The sequence below is a fragment of the Colobus angolensis genome, unplaced genomic scaffold (assembly GCF_000951035.1).
Source record: "Colobus angolensis palliatus isolate OR3802 unplaced genomic scaffold, Cang.pa_1.0 Scaffold86, whole genome shotgun sequence".
Lineage (NCBI taxonomy): Eukaryota > Metazoa > Chordata > Mammalia > Primates > Cercopithecidae > Colobus > Colobus angolensis.
This window is the reverse complement of record NW_012122487.1, coordinates 2,498,758-2,518,967: the sequence shown is the minus strand read 5'-3', so window position 1 is coordinate 2,518,967 and position 20,210 is coordinate 2,498,758. Positions and strand designations below refer to the sequence as shown.

General features: G+C 38.6%; 1 protein-coding gene across 1 annotated transcript in view; it reads right to left on the bottom strand.

Moving 5' to 3' along the window:
- MLLT3 (myeloid/lymphoid or mixed-lineage leukemia (trithorax homolog, Drosophila); translocated to, 3) overlaps positions 1–20,210 on the bottom strand; it is a 277,452-nt gene that overhangs the window by 9,767 nt on the left and 247,475 nt on the right. Inside the window, 3 exon segments of the mRNA XM_011930354.1 lie at positions 4,166–4,265; positions 6,891–7,020; positions 9,047–9,122. Coding sequence (XP_011785744.1) covers positions 4,166–4,265; positions 6,891–7,020; positions 9,047–9,122 — 306 coding nt within the window.

The window sequence follows — 20,210 nt, the reverse complement described above, 5'->3', positions numbered from 1 at the left end:
CATGCAGAGACAATCCGCTGAGATTTCAGGCAAGAAAGAAAAAAAAAAGTCCCTGCCTGCTTGCCTTGTGCATTACAGAACTGAATTTTGTTCCCACCATATCCCGCTGCCTCCCACGATCCCCTCCTCCAACTCCTATACTCTGGGTGTTGAAGTGACTTGAGGACGCCGTATTTGCAATAGAACTTTGCTAACTAGGTTTAGAGAGTTCTGCCACCTTTTCTTCAAAGCAGAAAATAGAACATTTGGACGCTTAAGTCCCACCCCGCACATTCCATAAGTGCTACAGCACAGAAGGCCAAAATACATTGAAATCCTAGTTTCTTTCTTCTGAAGCTGCAGTGGCAGGAACAAAAGCTCTGGGTGTCAGTGACCCGCCTCAAGTTACTGAGTGGCTGCCCAGAGAGGGCTCAGTTAATCTTCCTTCTTTGATCTCTCCCTGCTCCAAAATAAACAGCTTTGTCAAAACCTCATTCTGAGAGAGCTGAGCCCTGCTGAAGACAATTGTTTTATTTATGATCATTTCTTATCTTTAGGGAAACAACTCCAGAATAAAAAAGTACAACACCTTGTCTTCCACAGGCTTATTTTAAACCAGTTTAACTGGATAGACTCTTTTTAATTTCATTCAACATGCCTTGCAGGCTGATAGGTGATTTATGATATTCTGAATATTAACTCGGGTCCAATGGATCACTTCCTTCCTTCAAGTCCTTTCTCCCCTCCTTCCCTGCCAAGCTTTTCGCTAAAAAAGATGTGGTATTTTGTTTTTGTTTGAACTTCACATATGGGAGGTTTGGAGTGAAAAAATCATCTCTGGTTGAAATGATGCAACACTCTTTATTATTCCCTATTAAACTGTACTGAGAGAAGCAGAGCCACCCAGACTGCCTAGCTACACCATTTATAGATACAGCAGTCTCTGAAAATAGAAGAATTGTGGTTTAGTAGCACTTTTGTCTTTAATCTGAGAAAATGTCTCGACAAACTTTCAAGATTATATTTTTCTGTAACCCTTTATGAAGAATGACAACTCAGTTATTCACAGATGGATTCTCTACTGATAGATCTTTCATGCTAATGACAGTAGCTCCCAACAATACTCAGGTTAATTACTTGCTTGGTTGACGTGCGACTCTATGTTCACTTTTATTCAGTATGAAAATGTTTGACTCCATTAGTACTTCCCCTCTTCTCTAGTCCTGGAAGATCTGAGAAAAGGCAATGGACAATTCAGCTTTGCCTGGTACTTTACCAAACTCAGAGATCATTCTCAATTCATAGAGAGAGAACAGGAGAGGGGTATGGAAGAAGGAAACTCAGAGTGTTCCCATTTTGGAGTTAGTCCTTCCAAGTATGTTCTCAACTCTTTATTTATTGTGAAAATTCAGATTCATACTTTCTCTATCCCTGTCTCTCTCCACCTACTTTTCTCCCTCCCTCCTGCACACATACACACACATTCAAATACGACTAAAAAGTCATTCCAGAGTGAAATTTAGTTGACTTCTAGATTTTAAAGAAATTTTTACTCTCTTACATCATCAACTTAGAGAATTAAGATATACTAGTAATTTTTTTAAGTCCCAGAAGCTTGACTTAAAAGAGATAGCATCACATCTGACGCCAGTGCAAGTGATTTGAGGGGCTAGGAAATCAATACTAAACAAGGTTTAAGAAACCGTTTCTTGTCCTCTTGGCTCCAAGACATAGCTCTAAGGAGGTAAGCCCTCCCGTGGTATATATATTTCCAGTGGAAGCATATGAACTTTCTCACCATGCTTACAGGTGCATGGAGAAAGTGACACATAATAGAGTATTATACTGGCAGACTGATGATTCATATGTGTGAAGCGACATTTGCCAAATAAACACGCCAAGGAACCAGGGGTATGCTACTTAATCAGGTAAGGTAACTTTTACCCTCTCCAGATAGATGACACTATTTGTTTTTGGTTTTGTTTTGCTGGACAGGTGAAAAACAGTCTGACAAAGAGTCTAAACCTTTCCCTAAAGCCAAGGTCGGTTCAAGACTGCCTGTTCAGGAAGGGCTTAAGGGAAGCCATAAAGTTTGAAGGGCATGAAAGGGGCTTGTTGGAGCTGCATTCCCTAGCAAGCCCACTTTTCACTATGATTAGGAGAGATACTGAAGGAGATTAGTGAGCGGCACAAAAGCAGAGCCTAATGCCCTACACTCCTGGTCCTGCCACTGCTGTGCCCATAACGTATTGTAGCTCTCATACACCACCCACTGGATACAGAAATCAAGCTGAGATAGGCTTAAGTTGGATATAAAAATATCATTGGCCAGGAGCAGTGGCTCACACCTGTAATCCCAGCACTTTGGGAGGCTGAGGTGGGCGGATGATGAAGTCAAGAGATCGAGACCATCCTGGCCAACATGGTGAAACCCCGTCTCTACCAAAAGTACATAAATTAGTTGGGCGTGGTGGCATGCGCTTGTAGTCCCAGCTACTTGCGGGACTGAGGCAGGAGAATCACTTGAACCAAGGAGGCGGAGGTTGCAGTGAACTAAGATTGCGCCATTGCACTCCAGCCTGGGCAACAAGAGCAAAACTCCGTCTCAAAAAAAAAAAAAAAAAACTCACCAAGGTTCAAATTCTATCCTAATGCTAGTTCTCACTGAAGCACAAATTTACAAAAGGATCCCAAATTATCTATTTAACCAGTCCAGTGTTCTCAGCTGATTGGCCATGATGTGTATGTCTTTCCTCTTTTTACTTTCCTCTGAAATGCTTGACTTGTGGTGGCAGGCATCCACACCAGAGGTAAAAGTCGCCCGGGCCATGAGTACGGCTGGCCCTGAAGATGGGGAAGAGCCAGGATATGGAAAAAGAAGTAAATAACTCACTGAGTACCCCATCTATAAGAGATAATGAGGCTGGACTTTGATTTTTATGTAGGACACAAAGAAATTGCAGTTGAACTGTAACTGGTAAAATAAAGGGTACTGGTATTATTCCTACTTAACAAGAATGGATTTGCATTATAGACAAACCTTATAAATGAGGAATTTTAAACTACAAGAGATCTTTGCCAGTGCTTTAAATAAAATGCAAAAAGAAAAAGTCTTCAGCTATAAACTAAAATTTTACAAGTAACACAAAGACCACAAATTTAAGGGCAAGACTATTTAAAATTGAAGGACATCTGTGAAACAGAGTATTTTCAGAAAAACACAGTTGTTTAGTTTTCAAGTTACTATTCGTATAGTAACTTGAATTAAGCAGTTATTGTAGAGGTCATAGGAAATCTGTTGACACTAAAAGATAAGAAAAACTTACGATAATGAGAGTATCAATTCAATGCTCAATGAGGCTTTTACATTATTCATGATACTGAAAATAGTTTATTTTAGTTGGTAAAGAAAATATCCCAATTTAATTTATTAACAAATGCTCTTTATCATAGCCTTCAAACTTCTGCCTAGATCTTATCCAAACAGTTGTATTTTGAGTTGACTATCAAATTAATAAGCTTTCCTTTAGCTCAAGTTGTAACAATGATAATGACCATTATTTTCTCAGCATTTTATTAATTATTCCTTAAAATCCAAGTAATAATCCTTTTATCTTGGATGAGAAAACTGAGGCCAAACATCTATAATAATAAACTACCATCAACTGAGTGCCAAGTAGGGTCTGTGCACTGCCTTTTGCTCTTTACATATATTATCTGTCATCTTCCCAATAACCTAAAAGGTAGTGTTAATGTAATTTACAGATAACGAAACTGAGAATCAAAAGCTAAAAGTTAATTTCCCACCAGTAAATTACCCGTGGTAAAGAACCAGGCTTTATACTAGCCCCAAAGGTCATATTCTTCCTAATTAAGGCACCTACTTACTGCTGAGGTGTAAAGTATATAGAAATCAGGAGTAAACGGTAAATTGGCAATACTTTTTGTCACCCTCTCTTATTGTACCAACTTAATTAACCCATCGGATGGAACTCATTCATCTTCTCATGACAACAGAACCTCTTTTACCCTAACTATGTGTTTATTCCAAAGGCTGTGGCCTCCCATCTATTTGGTAACAAGAGGAAGTTTGTTTAAAATTCAGGGATGAAAGTTTTGCATGCTTTGTAAAAATGATTACACCTAGCTCTGCAGAGTGTTGCAAAGTGCAAACCCCACAATTTACCTGGTTGTTGTTGGTTTTTAATAAGGGCGGCGGAGGTTCATGATGTAGGGGTGAAGAAGCAGAACTGCTTTCACTATCGCTGCCATCACTTAAGCTAACTCTGAAAAGAAAGAGACAAGTTATGCACATCATTACAAACAGATGATTCTTGAAATACCCATAGAAATAGGCGTGGAAAGCACAGAATCCAAACACTAACCCTTGACAAGTTAATTTTAACTCACAACTGCTAACATGTATTGGTACTTACTTTGTAACTGGAACTGTGTTAAGTGCTTTACCTGCCATTTCTCTTTTCATGATCTCCTGTTTCACAGATGAGTAAACTGAGACTTAGAAAGACTGGGTCACTCATCTAGGGTCACATAGGTAAAAATGGTGGCTCTGGAATTCAAATACAAGCAATGTGGCCCAAAGCTAGTGCTCAGCCACATACTTTACTGGGGTCATTTATTCATTCATCTCCCTTCTCCTGCTCTATGCACCTACTATGATGAAGCATGCTACTCAAGCTTACAGAAGATCAGCAAAATTAAGACAGTGTGTAGGTTACTACCTTTATTTTCCTTTCCTCCTCTCTGTTACAGATGAAAAAGTCACAAACGTGTCTAGAATACACGCTGCAGGGGAAGAAGCAACTACATAAATGAAACTTCATAAAGAATGTGGAAAACAGCCCTGCACCACTGACAGCACAGAGTGACATCTAAGGATTAAACATGTGGAGCCCGGCGTGCTAGAACCACTACCAATCATTTCTACTGTGTCATTATTCAAGGCTGTCTCCAGTTCTCAACACTGATACAACAATTCATTGGAAATACGCTACAACAACACAAAGAAATGGTATGTTTGGAATAACTGCTTTGGAAAACTACAGTGATATCTTTTAAAAATTAAACAACTAAAGACAATACACACCACCTCCTCCCCATTTTTTCTTTTCAGAAGAAAATAGAATTTTCTTTTATCCACAATAGGAGAGATTTCTCTATTCTACCGTGCTGAATGTAGTCCTCCCTTAGAGATGTCCTCTTTCAGTGTTTGCTCCCCATCTCTCCGGTTATATAGTACCTAATGTAATATGCTTCTCAGAAACAGAAACTGTTTTAGAAATCAGGATAGTTTTTCTTTCACTCTGAATAGGCAATCACATGCTAGCTCTATAATGTATTCAGACAGACAAGATACAAGATAGGAAATGAAAAGGATACACTGGGACATCCTTTTAGCAAAAACTGATAGAACGTGTTTTTCTTAACTAAATTACATTAATGAAGTGTTCAGTTGAAGCGCTGTTTTAAAATGCTTCTTGAGTGAAGTGGAAGGCTGAGTATTTAAACTGATTAAACAGTTGAGACTTCACAAGTGCAGTGAAGATCAAATGTTACACTGGCGCTGCCATGCTAACACAGCACATGTCAGGCAGGGAACAAGAAAAGCAGCCCCTACAATGTATATCTGTATCAGATGACTCACAAGCCTATATGATGACCACACGGACTCAGGGGTTGGAGCAATAAGTAGGTGGGCAGCAACTAATCACAGAATATCCAGATCTTCTAAATAACAACTTGGGAAATCATCTAAATAAGTCACGCAGTTTTCATCAGCTAAATTTGAGAGCAGCCAGTGGTCAGGATTTTGGTTGGTATAAGTAAGCTACTTTAATTTTCAGTCATTTTGAGGTCTTTTTTCCTCTACTAGTTTCCTTTTTATCAGACAAAAGACTTCTAAAGGGAAATGTTATAAGGCCATGGTCATATTAAAGAGGTTATATTCTCCTATTTAAAAGGAATGCTGACAGGTAAGTCTGAGAGACAAGGAGAGAAACAGGGGTTGAATAAGACCATAAAAAACAGTCACTGAGATATCTGATGGGGCACACACCCTAAGGAGGCTCTTTTCAGAGGACAAAGCATTGGCAATTAGGAATCATCGTCTCTCTAGCTTGGGTTAAGACTGCATTTTTTTTTTTTTTGAATCTTAGAGTCTTCCACATAGTAATGGATAATAGGGAAAGATTTAATGCAATATATTATAAATATAATTGGATTTTAAGTTCAAGTAGATTGTATTTTTTCCACTCAAGACAAATTAAAGTAAGCGTGCCTATTTGTTTTCCTCATGATAAAGAAATAAAATCCTCAGGGCAATTTCAAGTTGACTATTAATTACAAGTCACATGAATTACCATCTTATAACATGGAATTATGCCTCACAGCATTAAAGCTACTTAAGGCACCTAATTGTCAGCACACTTAAAAGGAATTTATTTTTTGGAAAACACATAGGTGATCCTAGTTTTAATTAGGTCACACACATAATTCACTAGAGCCAATTATGTATTTCTAACTACCATCAGCAAACACATTTCTTTAAATTCTGAGACTATCTCCAGCAGTCGATCGACACAAACTCTTCAAATGAAAACAGACTTTAGTTCAACAGTCAGTCATGCCACTTGGCATACATTTCCAAGAACAAGGACATCTAATGTGACTTTTTCCTATAAAATTTTTAGAGGAAAGTCTCTTTCTGAGAAAAAGGAGAAATAGTTCCCTGTAAAGCAGGTGTAGGCATGCCAAGGAGACCCTGCATCAAATGAATGTGACCATCTACTGCCGTTTTTGGTGTTTCACACCTTTGCTGCGATCATCCCAGCAGGGCTTGTGAAAGAGTCTGACTTCATCACAGGCAACCCCTTTCCTTCCAAGACACTCACCTGCGACTTCGGCTGCCTCCTCTATTTACAGGTCTCTCCATTTCAGAGTCATTGTCGTTATCCTCCACTTCATCAGATTCCTCCTCATTGTCATCGGAATGCAGATCTTTCATTATAGACCTCAAAGGACCTGAGTAATGACAATGAACCACAGACAATCAAACATATACTCAAATACACTTAGTCATATTAGAAACTGAAGACTTGTTAAAAATAATCATAACATATATTTATACAATTTACAAGGAAAATTTGGTATAGTTTCTAAAATGCAATCTCTGCCAAAACACTATTGTTTTCATAAGATTCCCATAATGTTCACTAAAGAATTTCTATTTTCCAGGAATTTTTTTTCTGTATATTTTTCTTCCCTAAGAAAAATTATACATAAAAAGAAGAAGAAAAATCTATTAGTAAATTGAATGTTTTGTTAGGTTAATCCATGTATTGAAAAGTTGAGATTAATAAATCACTGTGGTTGTAACTTGTTCTTGGCAATGCAGCCTTTGTGTGGTAGTTTTTGATCTATTAAGGTTTAGCTGTTCCTTTTATTTCAAGGTCAATTTCAGGTCAAGCAAGCATTTCAGTCAAGTTCAGATTATAAAGTATTTCAATTCCATGGTGTAATATCCTACCTCTGATCTTCATATTGATCTTGGACACAAGGTCTTGTCGCAGCAATTTTAAGCAGCCAATTTTCATTTTACTTTTTAAGAAATTACCGGCACAATACCAGCAAGTATAAACATAAATAAGACCACGTAATAAATCAGGTACACAGAAATATCAGGACAGTATCCAGTATCAGACAGGAAAACGAAAAAAATCGAACTCTAATTTTATGCTAGAACAGGACAGAAATGAAAACACACACACACAAACACAAACTAGTGTGGCTTATTTTCACTTTACTAGGCTAAATGTGACAAAAAAATAGGTAGTTTTAATCTTAACAGAAGTTATAAAGACAATGAAGAAAGAGAGACACTTTCATTCTGGAATAGGCAATTCCTTAAGTCTCATCTATGACAGGGGTATCTAAGCTATTACTATCTTGACTCCTTACAATCTCACATTCTGCAAAACCCAAATTTTTCTACTTTTGTTGTGGGCTTATTTCTTGGAAGTCAGTGAAACAAGACCTCTGAATAGCCAAAACGATTACTGTCTTTTATTTTATTTTTTTCCTGGAAGCTTAGCCTTAGTCCAAACACATACAACAATTTAATCCTTTTCAAAACATTCAAGGCCATCAGGAATTCAGTGTGGTCAATGAAAAAGGTAATGTTCAATACTATGCTAAAACACAAATTCTACTTTGATACCTATGCATTTTTCATGTAAAAAACAGTGTACATTTGAAGATTTTCCACATACACAAAAATGGAAAATTATTTAAATATTCTAGTTTAAATGTGTTTGTTCTGAATTTAAGTTAACACTTGATCATGAGTAAAGAAAAATATATATTTAAAAGACAGCCAATTAGTATTGCTTTAAAAAAAGACTATTAACATGCAGAAAAAAAATATGTCCAGGAGGAAAAATGAAAACCTATTTCCCTATGTCAAAGCCTCTTAAAGCTTTTACTATTGTATTTCCTTTGGGAACTCCCTGGGATGGGCTGTGTCTATAATCCTTTTGTAGCAATGAGAATCTGATGGCAGGGACTGGAAAAAGGGGAATTTCTAGAGCCTTGCCTTGCACATCAGAACAATACTCAACTGCATTCCTAAGGGAAATAAATACAACTGCATAAAAGCCTAGTTATGATTCAAATAATAAAACAGTATAAGATAGGTGATAAATCAACGCATTAAGATGTTTTGTTTTTTTTTTTCTTTTTTTTTGAGATGGAGTCTCGCTGTGTCGCCCAGGCTGGAGTGCAGTGGCACAGTCTTGGCTCACTGCAACTTCCGCCTCCTGGGTCGAAGGGATTCTCCTGCCTCAGCCCGCCCCCCGAGTAGCTGGGACTACAGGCGCATGCCATCACGCCTGGCTAATTTTTTGTATTTTTAGTAGAGACAGGGTTTCAACATGTTAGCGAGGATGGTCTTGACCTCCTGACCTCGTGATCTACCTGCATCGGCCTCCCAAAGTATCATTAAGATGTTTTATGAGAAAAGCATCTCCTAGTTTGCAGGAGATGTTGATACCTTGTTGCCTGGTCTGGGATGGTGTGAAGCTGGAGCTGGAGCTGGAGCTGGAGCTGGCAGGACTGGGTTGTTCAGACTTTAAAGAAGAATAAAAAGGCACCATCAATAAATTTATGGGATACCACACATCTAAAGTTGAAAACAGTATTGTTGCTCAAACCATCCTCTGCAAAAACCGTGATGCATTTCATTATGTAAATTACTAACACAGGAGAGTCATGTTGTCTTTTGTTGTGCCTACCTTATTTTTATTAGATGCAGAAAAAAGTATAAAAACTCAAGAATGAAGAGATAAACACCTGGGTGTAACATGAGAAAAGGGCCTGGCTTTGATGTCACTCCTATGTTTACTGCTATACAGGTCTCCTTCTTTTCATCTTAGATATAAAATACTTCTTTATTATACTTTAAGTTTTGGGATACATGGGCAGAATGTGCAAGTTTGTTACATAGGTATACATGTGCCATGGTGGTTTACTGCACCCATCAACCCAACATCTATGTTAGGTATTCCTCCTAATGCTATCCCTCCCCTAGCCCCCAATCCCCAACAGGCCCTGGTATGTGTGGTTCCCCTCCCTGTGTCCATATGTTCTCATTGTTCAACTCCCACTTACGAGAACATGTGGTGTTTGGTTTTCTGTTCTTGTGATAGTTTGCTGAGAATGATGGTTTCCACCTTCATCCATGTCCCTGCAAAGGACATGAACTCATCCTTTTGATGGCTGCATGGTATTCTATGGTGTATATGTCCCACATGTTCTTTATCCAGTCTATCACTGATAGGCATCTGGGTTGGTTCCAAGTCTTTGCTATTGTGAATAGTGCCGCAATAAACATAAATGTGCATGTGTCTTTATAGTAGAATGATTTATAATCCTTTGGGTATATACCCCGTAATGTGATTACTGGGTCAGATCGTATTTCTGGTTCTAGATCCTTGAGGAATCACCACACTGTCTTCTACAATGGTTGAACTAATTTACACTCCCACCAACAGTGCAAAAGCGTTCCTATTTCTCCACATCCTCTCCAGCATCTGTTGTTTCCTGACTTTTTAATGATTGCCATTCTAACTGGCTTGAGAGGGTATCTCATTGTAGTTTGGATTTACATTTCAAAAGAAGACATTCATGCGGCAAACAAACATACAAAAAAAAGCTCATCATCACTGGTCATTAGAGAAATACAGGTCTCTTTCTAAAAGATACCTTGATGACCCTTTCTGTAATATTTGATTGACTCAACTGGTTAAAACATAGCGGTAATGAGGCTAAGGTCATTAGTTCAATCACATTATGAGCCAGTTAATTTAACTGTGGCCCTAGGCCATGACCCAACCCTAACCCTTTTCATTCACAGTTCGCAAATGGAGGCCAATATTCACAACTGACAGATCCAAATGAGTCAAGAGAAAATGTTGCCATTCTTTTTTGTAAATTCTCTTTAATTCCACAACCAATTAGCAGCAAGGAAAGAGTGTCATACACACACCTCAATCTCTTGCTCTGTATGAATTCTCCTTATCCTTTTATAACCAGAAAGTTCCACATCATCCAACTCAGTTCTCTTCCTTCTCCAAAACCACTGAAATATAGTGGAAGTATCATGTTTTCTTGTTAGAGGTACGACAATATTGCACTGCCTCTGATGTGTCTTTGCTCCCAGATAGTCTGTAGACTGCCAGCACTTGAAAAATTAGGGATCTGTCTTGTGCTTCTTGTAATCCTCTTGTACTAGCATAATGCATTGCATACAAGAGGCACTTTTTATTGGTGACTAAAGACAGCATATTAGGCCCTGTGTTCCACCGTCTGCCACAGTTTTATTGAAAGACTCCATGGCAGCTAAAGACAGGCAAAACAGACACATGGACGTAAGTGTGCAAAGATACTGATCATACCAACAAACTTGAATTTTACATATTTAAGGCTAAATTTATTTCAAAATAACTTAGTAATGTTCTTACAACCAAATTTATTTCCATCCTAATTTTAATACGCTCATAGTCTTAACTATGTATTTGAGAATATTTGCGGTTTCCTGCGTATAGAACAAATCTTTTTACTTCAAGGTGACCAAATTCGAGGACAAACTAAGAGCACAACCAGAAATCACTAAATGAGGATGAGAATCTCAGTTTATATTTGTTTCTCACCACTGCTTTTCTCATCTCCCCTTCCAGCACTGAATTCTCACCCCCTTCTCCCAAGGTAGCACCAAGCTCTACCAACTTGGACACAAGGAAACACTTTCAGACATTCCTAATGCACAATTCACATCCTCAGGCTTGATGGGAAAGCAGGTGTCAGCAATCTACCATTCATTCTGCAGGAAAAGAGCCAGACAGGATCTCTAATGAGCAGCAGGCGGCCTACCAACTCTTCAGCACTGTAAGATTGACTTGAGGATTGTAGCACAATGTCTTACACATTGCTGTTTGTGGGTCACAAAGAAAAGTTGGTTTACAAGTACAAATGCTCTGCGAGGTACTCTTCATTTCTGTCGAGTGGCTCTTCTACTGTTGAGCCCCAATGGCGAGTTACACAACTGAAAGAGCATTCAGTTGGCATTTATGTGCACTGCCCAGCTGTAAAACATTTCTCCCAGGGCTTGCAGAGTACTCCTCTTCCTCTCCAAGTTGCTCTTTTCAGCCATGAAAAGTGCCTGCAAATGATATTATTTTGATAGCTCTGGAAACCATCTGGGAGCCGAAAAAGAGGTTTCCTTACAGTGAGCTGAGAGAGCTCTAATTCCTCATCCTGCCTGGCCAGCTCACATTGCATTGGACTTAAAGGAGCCACTCTGCCAGAGCTATTGCTGAGAATGACATTAGCTAGGATGACAAGAGAAGATGGTGGCCATCTCTCCAACCACCTCACATGAAACATGACTCATCTGTCTCAGGCATCATGTCAATTCCAGAACCAAACCAGGAGGCAGCCTTCTTTTAGCTTCTTACCCATAAATAAGGTTAATAATTCCACAGTTGCTGATCACCAAAAAACCCACAAATAGGAACATAACACAACAGGAAAAAGGGCTTTTTATTCATCATTTATGATTAAGACCTTGCCTCTGCCACAAAGTATTTGAGAAGTGTTACAAAAAAAAGACATTAATTCTACAAGGACATTAAAGTAGAAACTTTAAAGCAAAAGAGCTACATACAAAAGGATAAAATGCTGAAGAGTGGGCAACAAAGCAATGTCCTGAAAGCTTTTAGTAGTCAGGACAGAACAAGCATTTGTGGAAGATAAGATCTTTAAAATTATCTAAGGCAGCGAATCTCACAATTTTGTGGACAATAGAACCACAGGAGGACTTGTTAAAATACAGCCTGCTGCCCCACCCAGGAGTTACAGATTCAGCAGATCGAGGGACATGGGTGAGTGGACCGGACCCTGGAATTTATACAACATCACAGGTAATGATGATGCTGCAGGTCCAGGGACCAACCACGCTGAAGAGAACCACTGATCGAGGACCCAGAGACTGATAATCACGGAAATTCAACAGAATTAGCTGGGAGAAGCCTATATATGATGAGATTCTGATTTAATAGGTTGATAGTGGAGATCCAGGCATGTTTATAAAAAGCTCACAAGAGATGCTGATGAAAACTACAGGATGAGGCCGCTGATTCTATATTAGTTTGCCTTTCTTCCCTAAATACACACACACAAACACATTTTTGAAAGAATTTTAAATTTAAGAAAGCATGAGTATATACATCATGAGAAAATTAGAAAAAAAATCAACTTATCCAGAGGCAGTCTGAAAGAATACAATTGCCACTCAATGAAAACATTTATTAAGCGTGCACAACCATGTTGTGGTGGAGACACCTTAAACTAACTTAATCTGCCTAGTACAGAATTCACCTGCATGTTAACTGCTCAAAGAGCCACTCTGCCACCAGAGGAGGCTGACACTGTCTTACATTTCATCAAGTCCAACCAACAGAATTGCAGTTCACTGTGAGTTATGTATTTTAATTTTAAAATGTCATATTTATCTTCCAAACACAAACCAAGGATGATTATATAAACTAAAGAAGGTCACTTGCTTTACACACAAAAAATAATCATCATAAACAAGGCTACATGAAGCTCTTTACAGGCCCTAAGGATTGCCAAGATATAATATTCTCCTTTCCCCACCCTACCCCATAAGAAACATTTTAAATATGTGTCTGTGTCTGTGTGCATGTGAGGGTATGCACATGTGTGAATGCTAAATCAAAAATTCAGAGAAGTCCAATAAGGTTCTGATTTTTCCCCCTTGCTCACTAATATAACACTTGTTTTTAAAATATCAAAATTCTCCCCACTAGAAAAATGTCTTACTTCTTCTTGCTGATCCTCTAACCACATGCTTACCTGACCTACTGGGTAATGAAACACTCTGCATGTAGTTTCTTTCAATGGTATGTTCCATGGTGATAAAAGTATAGACATCCTTTGTTTCATCATGCCATTTTTCCAACAACTTGTGTTCACTTCATCTCTGCATCACATATTGGAAATTCTTGCAACATTTCAAATTTTTTCATTATTATTATACCTGTTATGGTGATCTGAGATCAGTGATCTTTGATGCTACTATTGTAATTGCTTTGGGGGCACCACAAACCGTGTCCATGTAAGATAGCAAACTTAATAAATGTTGTGTATGTCTAACTGCTCTACCAACCTGTCCCCCAACTCCCTCCTTCTCCTTGGGCCTCCCTATTCCCTGAGATAATATTGAAATTAGGCCAATTAATAATCCTACAATGGCCTCTAAATGTTCAAATGAAAGGAAGAGTCACACATCTCTCTTTTTTTTTTTTTTTTGAGATGGAGTTTCGCTCTCGTTGCCCGGGCTGGAGTGCAATGGCATGATCTCAACTCACTGCAACCTCCGCCTTCCAGGTTCAAGCCATTCCCCTGCCCCAGACTCCCAAGTAGCTGGGACTACAGGCATGCACCAACAAGCCTAGCTAATTTGTGTATTTTTGGTAGAGATGGGGTTTTGCCATGTTAGCCAGGCTGGTCTCAAACTCCTGACCTCAGGTGATCCACCCGCCTTGGCCTCCCAAAGTGCTGGGATTACAAGCATGAGCCACTGCACACAGACACATCTCTCACTTTAAATCAAAGCTACAAATGATTAGGCTTAGTGAGAAAGGCATGTGGAGAGGTGATAGGTCAAATGCTAGGTCTCTTGCACCAAATATTTAGCCAAGTTGTGAATGCAAAGGAAAAGTTCTTGAATGGAATTAAAAGTGCTACTTCAGTGAACTCATGAATGATAAAGAAGCACAAGAGGCTTTTTGCTGATATGGAGAAAGCTGTAATGGTCTGGATATAAGATTACACCAGCCACAATACTCCCTTAAACCAAAGCCTAATCCAGAGCAAGGCCCTAATTCTCTTTAATTTTATAAAATCTGAGAGGTGGGGAAGCTGCAGACGAAAAGTTTGATGCTAGTAGAGGTTGGTTCGTGAGGTTTAGGGAAATAAGCCATCTCTGTAACATCAAAGTGCAAGTTGAAGCAGCAAGAGCTGATAAAGAAGCGGCAGCAAGTTATCCAGAAGATCTAGCTAACAACATTGATGAAGGTGGCTACAATAAACAGATTTTCTATGTAGATGCAACAGCCTTCTACTGGAACAAGATGCCATCTAGAGCTTTCACAGCTAGAGAGAAGTCAAGGCCTGGCTTCAAAGTTTCAAAGGACAGGCTGACACTCTTTTTAGAGGCTAATACAACTGGTGAATTTAAGTTGAAGCTAATGCTCATTTATTATTCTGAAAATATCCTAGGGCCCTTAAGAATTATGCTAAATATACTTTGTCCGCGCTATAGGAATGGGACAACAAAACCTGGATGACAGCACATCTGCCTACAGCGTGGTTTACTGAATAGTTTGAGCCCACTGTTGAGACATACTGCTCGGAATAAAAGATCCCTTTCAAAATATTATTGCTCATTAACAATGTATCTGGTCACCTGAAAGCTCTGCTGGAGATGCACAAGGAGATTAACATTGTTTTCATGCCTGCTAACACATCTATTCTGTAGCTCAGGAATCAAGAAGTAATTCTGGCTTTCAAGTTTTATTATTAAGAAATACATTTTGTAAGGCTCTAGCTGCCATAGATAGTAATTCCTCTGATGTATCTGAGCAAAGTAAATAAAAAACCTTCTGGAAAAGGATTCACTATTCTAGATGCCATTATGAACATTCATGATTCACAAGAGAAGATCAAAATATATGAACATTAAAAGGAGTTTGGAGAAAGCTGAATTCAACCTTCATGGATGACTTCCAGGGGTTCAAGACTTTAGTGGAGGAGGTCACTGTAGATGTGGTGGAAACAGCAAGAGAACTAGAATTAGAAGTGAAGTCTAAAGACGTGACTGAATTTCTGCAATCTCATAACATTTGAACAGATGAGGAGTTGCTGCTTATGGATGAGCAAAGAAACTGGTTCTTGAGATGGAATCTACTCCTGGTGAAAAAGCTAGGAACACTGTTGAAACGACAATAAAGAATTTAGAATATTATATGAATTTAGTCGATAAAGCAGTGGCAGGGTTTGAAAGAATTGAGTCCAATTCTAAAAGTTCTACTGCGTGATGAAACAACCTCACATGCTACAGATAAATCTTTTGCAAAAGTAAGAGTCAATCCATGCAGCAAACTGCACTGTCTTATTTTCTTTCTCTCTCTCTCTCTCCTTCTTAGACGGAGTCTCACTCTGTCACCCAGGCTGGAGTGCAGTGGCACCATCTTGGCTCACTGCAAGCTCGTTCATGCCATTCTCCTGCCTCAGCCTCCTAAGTAGCTGGGACTACAGACGCCTGCCACCACGCCTGGCTAATTTTTTTTTTTTTTTTTTTTTTTGTATTTTTAGTAGAGACGGGGTTTCACTGTGTTAGCCAGGATGGTCTCAATCTCCTGACCTCATGATCCGCCCGCCTTGGCCTCCCAAAGTGCTGGGATTACAGGCATGAGCCACTGCACCTGGCCTGCATTGTCTTACTTTCAAAAATTACCACAGCCACTCATATCTTCAGCACCCCAATCGATCAGTAGTCATCAGCATCTGGGTGAGAACTTCTACCAGCAAAAAGACTATGACTAGCTGAAGGCCCAGATAATCGTAAGCATTTTTGGCAACAAAGTATTTTTAATAAGGTAATGTATACTGTCACACTTAATAGATTATGATATAGTAGAAATATAACTTTTATATGTACTGGGAAACCAAAAACTTCACATGCCTACTTTTATTGTGCTATTTGCTTTATTACAGTTGTCTGGAACCTAACCTGCAGTGTCTCAAAGGTATGCCTACATATGCTTAAGTATCTTAATTCTACTGCTTGATAGTATAGTTTGGGGAAGATTGCTTAAACATGAGTTTGCTCATAGAGTGAGGGCACTGAACCTCATATAGAAGTGATTATCTTAAATTGACATAATAAAGTAAAAACACCTAGCACACTGCTGTTCTAATGGTAGCTAATTAACATTTGGTTGCTACTATTATTTACAATAGGTCACATACTCCTCTACTGCCTAAAACAAGATATATCTTTACTACCAAAACAATGGGCCTACCAGGATTTGCAATGCAATCTTCAACATTAAATGGCTGTGCAAAATCATTTTGAAATGGATTTTCTACTGAGTATTACTTTTGTCCAAGACAAGTAAGAAAAACCACATGTTTACAACTAGAAGTGTTTCAAAAGAGAGCACCTGTCAAGGTGGATCACAGGAGAAGGCCTGCATAAGCTGGCACTGATCCTGTACTGAGAGCACACTTCCCCCTTAGGTAACAGATGTCAGAAGTAGTTCTGTCTTTTCTAATAGGCAACTATATTTATGAACAGAATTTTGGTGACTTGATCTTTAAAGCTATCAAAATAAAAATAGTGAAAAAGGAAAGAGTACAGTATAACTAGTTAAACAGAAATTATTTCAGACACATTGCTACACGTTTCATAAAATGTAACCTCATTAGTTACATTATGAAAATGTAACTTTTCATAAAATGTAAACCTCACCTGGAAACAGAACACCTATAGCCTGCTATAAAGATTATCTCTTCTTTCACAAATATCCAGAAAGACTGTGGATGAATATTAACAAAAGAAGAAAACACAAATATAAGACACTTTATTTACTTCTCCATTCAGTTTTCATCATGCCTGACTGAAGTACTAGGTTCTTCTCACAGTTTTGGTCCTTCTTTCATTAAAAAAAATTCATCTTACACATACACATTATACAGCTTTTCTTTTTGCTTAACATAAAAAAAAAAAACCACTTAAAAGTCTATCTCATTTAGTTTCTCCTCTGTAAGAAACTGAAAATAATTCACTCAATTTTTAAATAGACATTTTTTAAAATAACATAACAGGCTAGGTGCAGCGGCACATGCCGGTAATCCCAGCACTTTGGGAGGCTAAGGCAGGAAGATTGCTTGAAGCCAGTAGTTCAAGACCAGCCTGGGCAACATAGTGAGATCCCCATCTCTACAAAAAATAAAAATATTAGCCAGGCTTGATGAAGTGTCCCTATAGTCCCAACTACTTGGGAGGCTGAGGCAGGAGGATCCCCTGAGCCCAGGAGTTTGAGGCTGCAGTGAGCTACGGCTATGCCACTGCACTCCAGTTTGGGTGACAAGACTCTGTCTCAAAATAAAAGATATCACATCCATGCCAAATAATTGTGGAAAAATGATTTCCATCAGATGAGTGAAATCTATCTTACCAATTCCCATTAATGGGTAAAATATTGAGATAGCTATGTCAATAAAAGGTAAGGCCAAATTTAAACAAAGAAGTACTGAAAAGTGATAAAACAATATTCCAGTTATGTTGACCTAACAAGCTATGCACTAGTGAATTATTAAAAGCCAGAATCAAGAGAAATTTTGTTTTCATTTAGTTTTACATTAGTAACTGCTTCAAAAACATGCTAAAAGAACAAAACTTTGTTATATAAAAAGATACATAAAAATGAGATTGAACAAACATCAGTAACTCTAACCTCATAATGTATTTTTGTGTAGCTCTATCATATTCTTTATTTCATTTGCACTACCACTAGTAAGGCGAGTGATATGGATTGAATTATGCCCCCTCTACCCCAAAATTCACATGTTGAAGCCCTAATCCCCAGTGTCCCAGTACGATAGTATTTGAAGACCTTTGGAAGGTAATTAGGTTTAAAATGAGGTCATGAATGTAGGGCCTTCTTGATGGAATTGGTGTCCTTGTAAGAACAGACACCAAAGAGCTTGCTTCTTTTCTTTCTTACTATGTGAGGACACAGCAAGGAGGCAGCCATCTGCAATCCAGGAAAAGAGACCTTACCAGGTTCTTTGTTGGACTTCCCAGCCTTTAAAACTAACTGCAAGAAATAAGTTCCTGTTGCTTAAGACACCCAGTCTATGGTATTTTGTTATGGCAGCCCAAGCTAAGATAGCAGGGTGCATTTTAGATCAATATTTCTCATATGATAAAACTGAAGCACACAGTAAGATTAAGTGACCAGGGGTAATATTTAGGTGAATTAAAACCGGATTTTCTGACTTCTAGTCCAATGCTCTTTGTACTGCAACTATTAACTTTGAAAAAGTACAATTAATTTAAAGCAGTATTCTGAACATACTAACAACATTTTATAAATTAGGGACAGGGAACAAAGTTTTGTCACACAGAATATGTAAGGAATATCCTTTGTCCCCAAGGTACATCTTCTGATCCACCCTCAAAGCAAACCAGTGGGAAAACAAAACACTTCATCCCAGGGGAGTTAATGTGACTGAGCCACTGCTTGTAACATTTGTCCAATCAATATTACAATGAATCCTGGCTAGGAACCTCGCTATTTCAGTAAGCTTTTTGTTGTTGTTGTTGAGATGGAGTGTCGCTCTGTCTCCCAGGCTGGATGGAGTGCAGTGGCGTGATCTTGGCTCACTGCAAGCTCTGACTCCCAGGTTCACACCATTCTCCTGCCTCAGTCTCCTGAGTAGCTGGGACTACAGACACCCACCACCACGCCCGGCTAATTTTTTGCATTTTTAGTAGAGATGGGGTTTCATCGTGTTAACCAAGACGGTCTAGATCTCCTGACCTCACAATCTGCCCGCCTCGGCCTCCCAAAATGCTGGGATTACAGGTGTGAACCACCGCGCCCAGTCTTCAGTAAGTTTTGTAAAGGAAAACAGGAAGTTTCTTCTCTGAACTACCCTAATCCTCTTGAGACTGGCATTAATAGGACCAATGAGCACATCAGGCAACACAGTACAATCATATATTTACCTTCAAGTGATCTACCCACTTTTCCTAACTCTTCAATATAAATCCCATAATAGCCAAGAAAAAAATACCATTTAATGCTTTAAATAACCTGTTAACAGCTCCTTCTTTCAAAACAAGGTGGAACTGGGGAAAGGACACTAGAGTGCAACCTTTATTGCCAGACACTTACTCAAGTCTGTAACCACAGAGAAGACTCTATAGCTCTTTTTAGTAGATGCTCTCCATTTGTATTATGACAACTTGAATGAGTTTGATGTTAGATTAGAATCATATTTAGCCTCTGGGGTTCTTACGTTATCAAAAGCAATTGTGATACCCATCATTTTCTGGTGATACAGCAAGATCCTAAGAATTACCCTCTCAACTGTTAGCAAAACAGGAAACGTCCTTATTTCTGTTATATTTTCAACTTACAGATACAAAATCACCCCGGATGCCAAGATAATTGGCTTGTATTGAGGTGCCTGTTTTTACAATTGCATTTACTTTCTTCATTATTATCATTATCTTTACTATTATTATTAAATGCTGTCATTTGGACTTATCACTACTTGTCGGAGAATAGAAAATGTCATTAGGAAATAAAATGGCCTTGGGGAGCAAGGGTCTATAAATCTCTCCATAAGACCCTTTTCCACATGTAGGGATGGCTATCATTTTCTTTCAGCTTCCTCCCTTTTAAGCAGAAGAGCCTCAAGTCTTTTATCTCTCATCACCATTTGTACTTGAAAGGCTGCTACTATTGTAGCCAGAACATGTGCTCTTTCAAAACATTCAGTTGTTGCAAGATGTGTTCTAAGATCACTGGCTGAAGAATACTTGGTAAGAGCTTTGA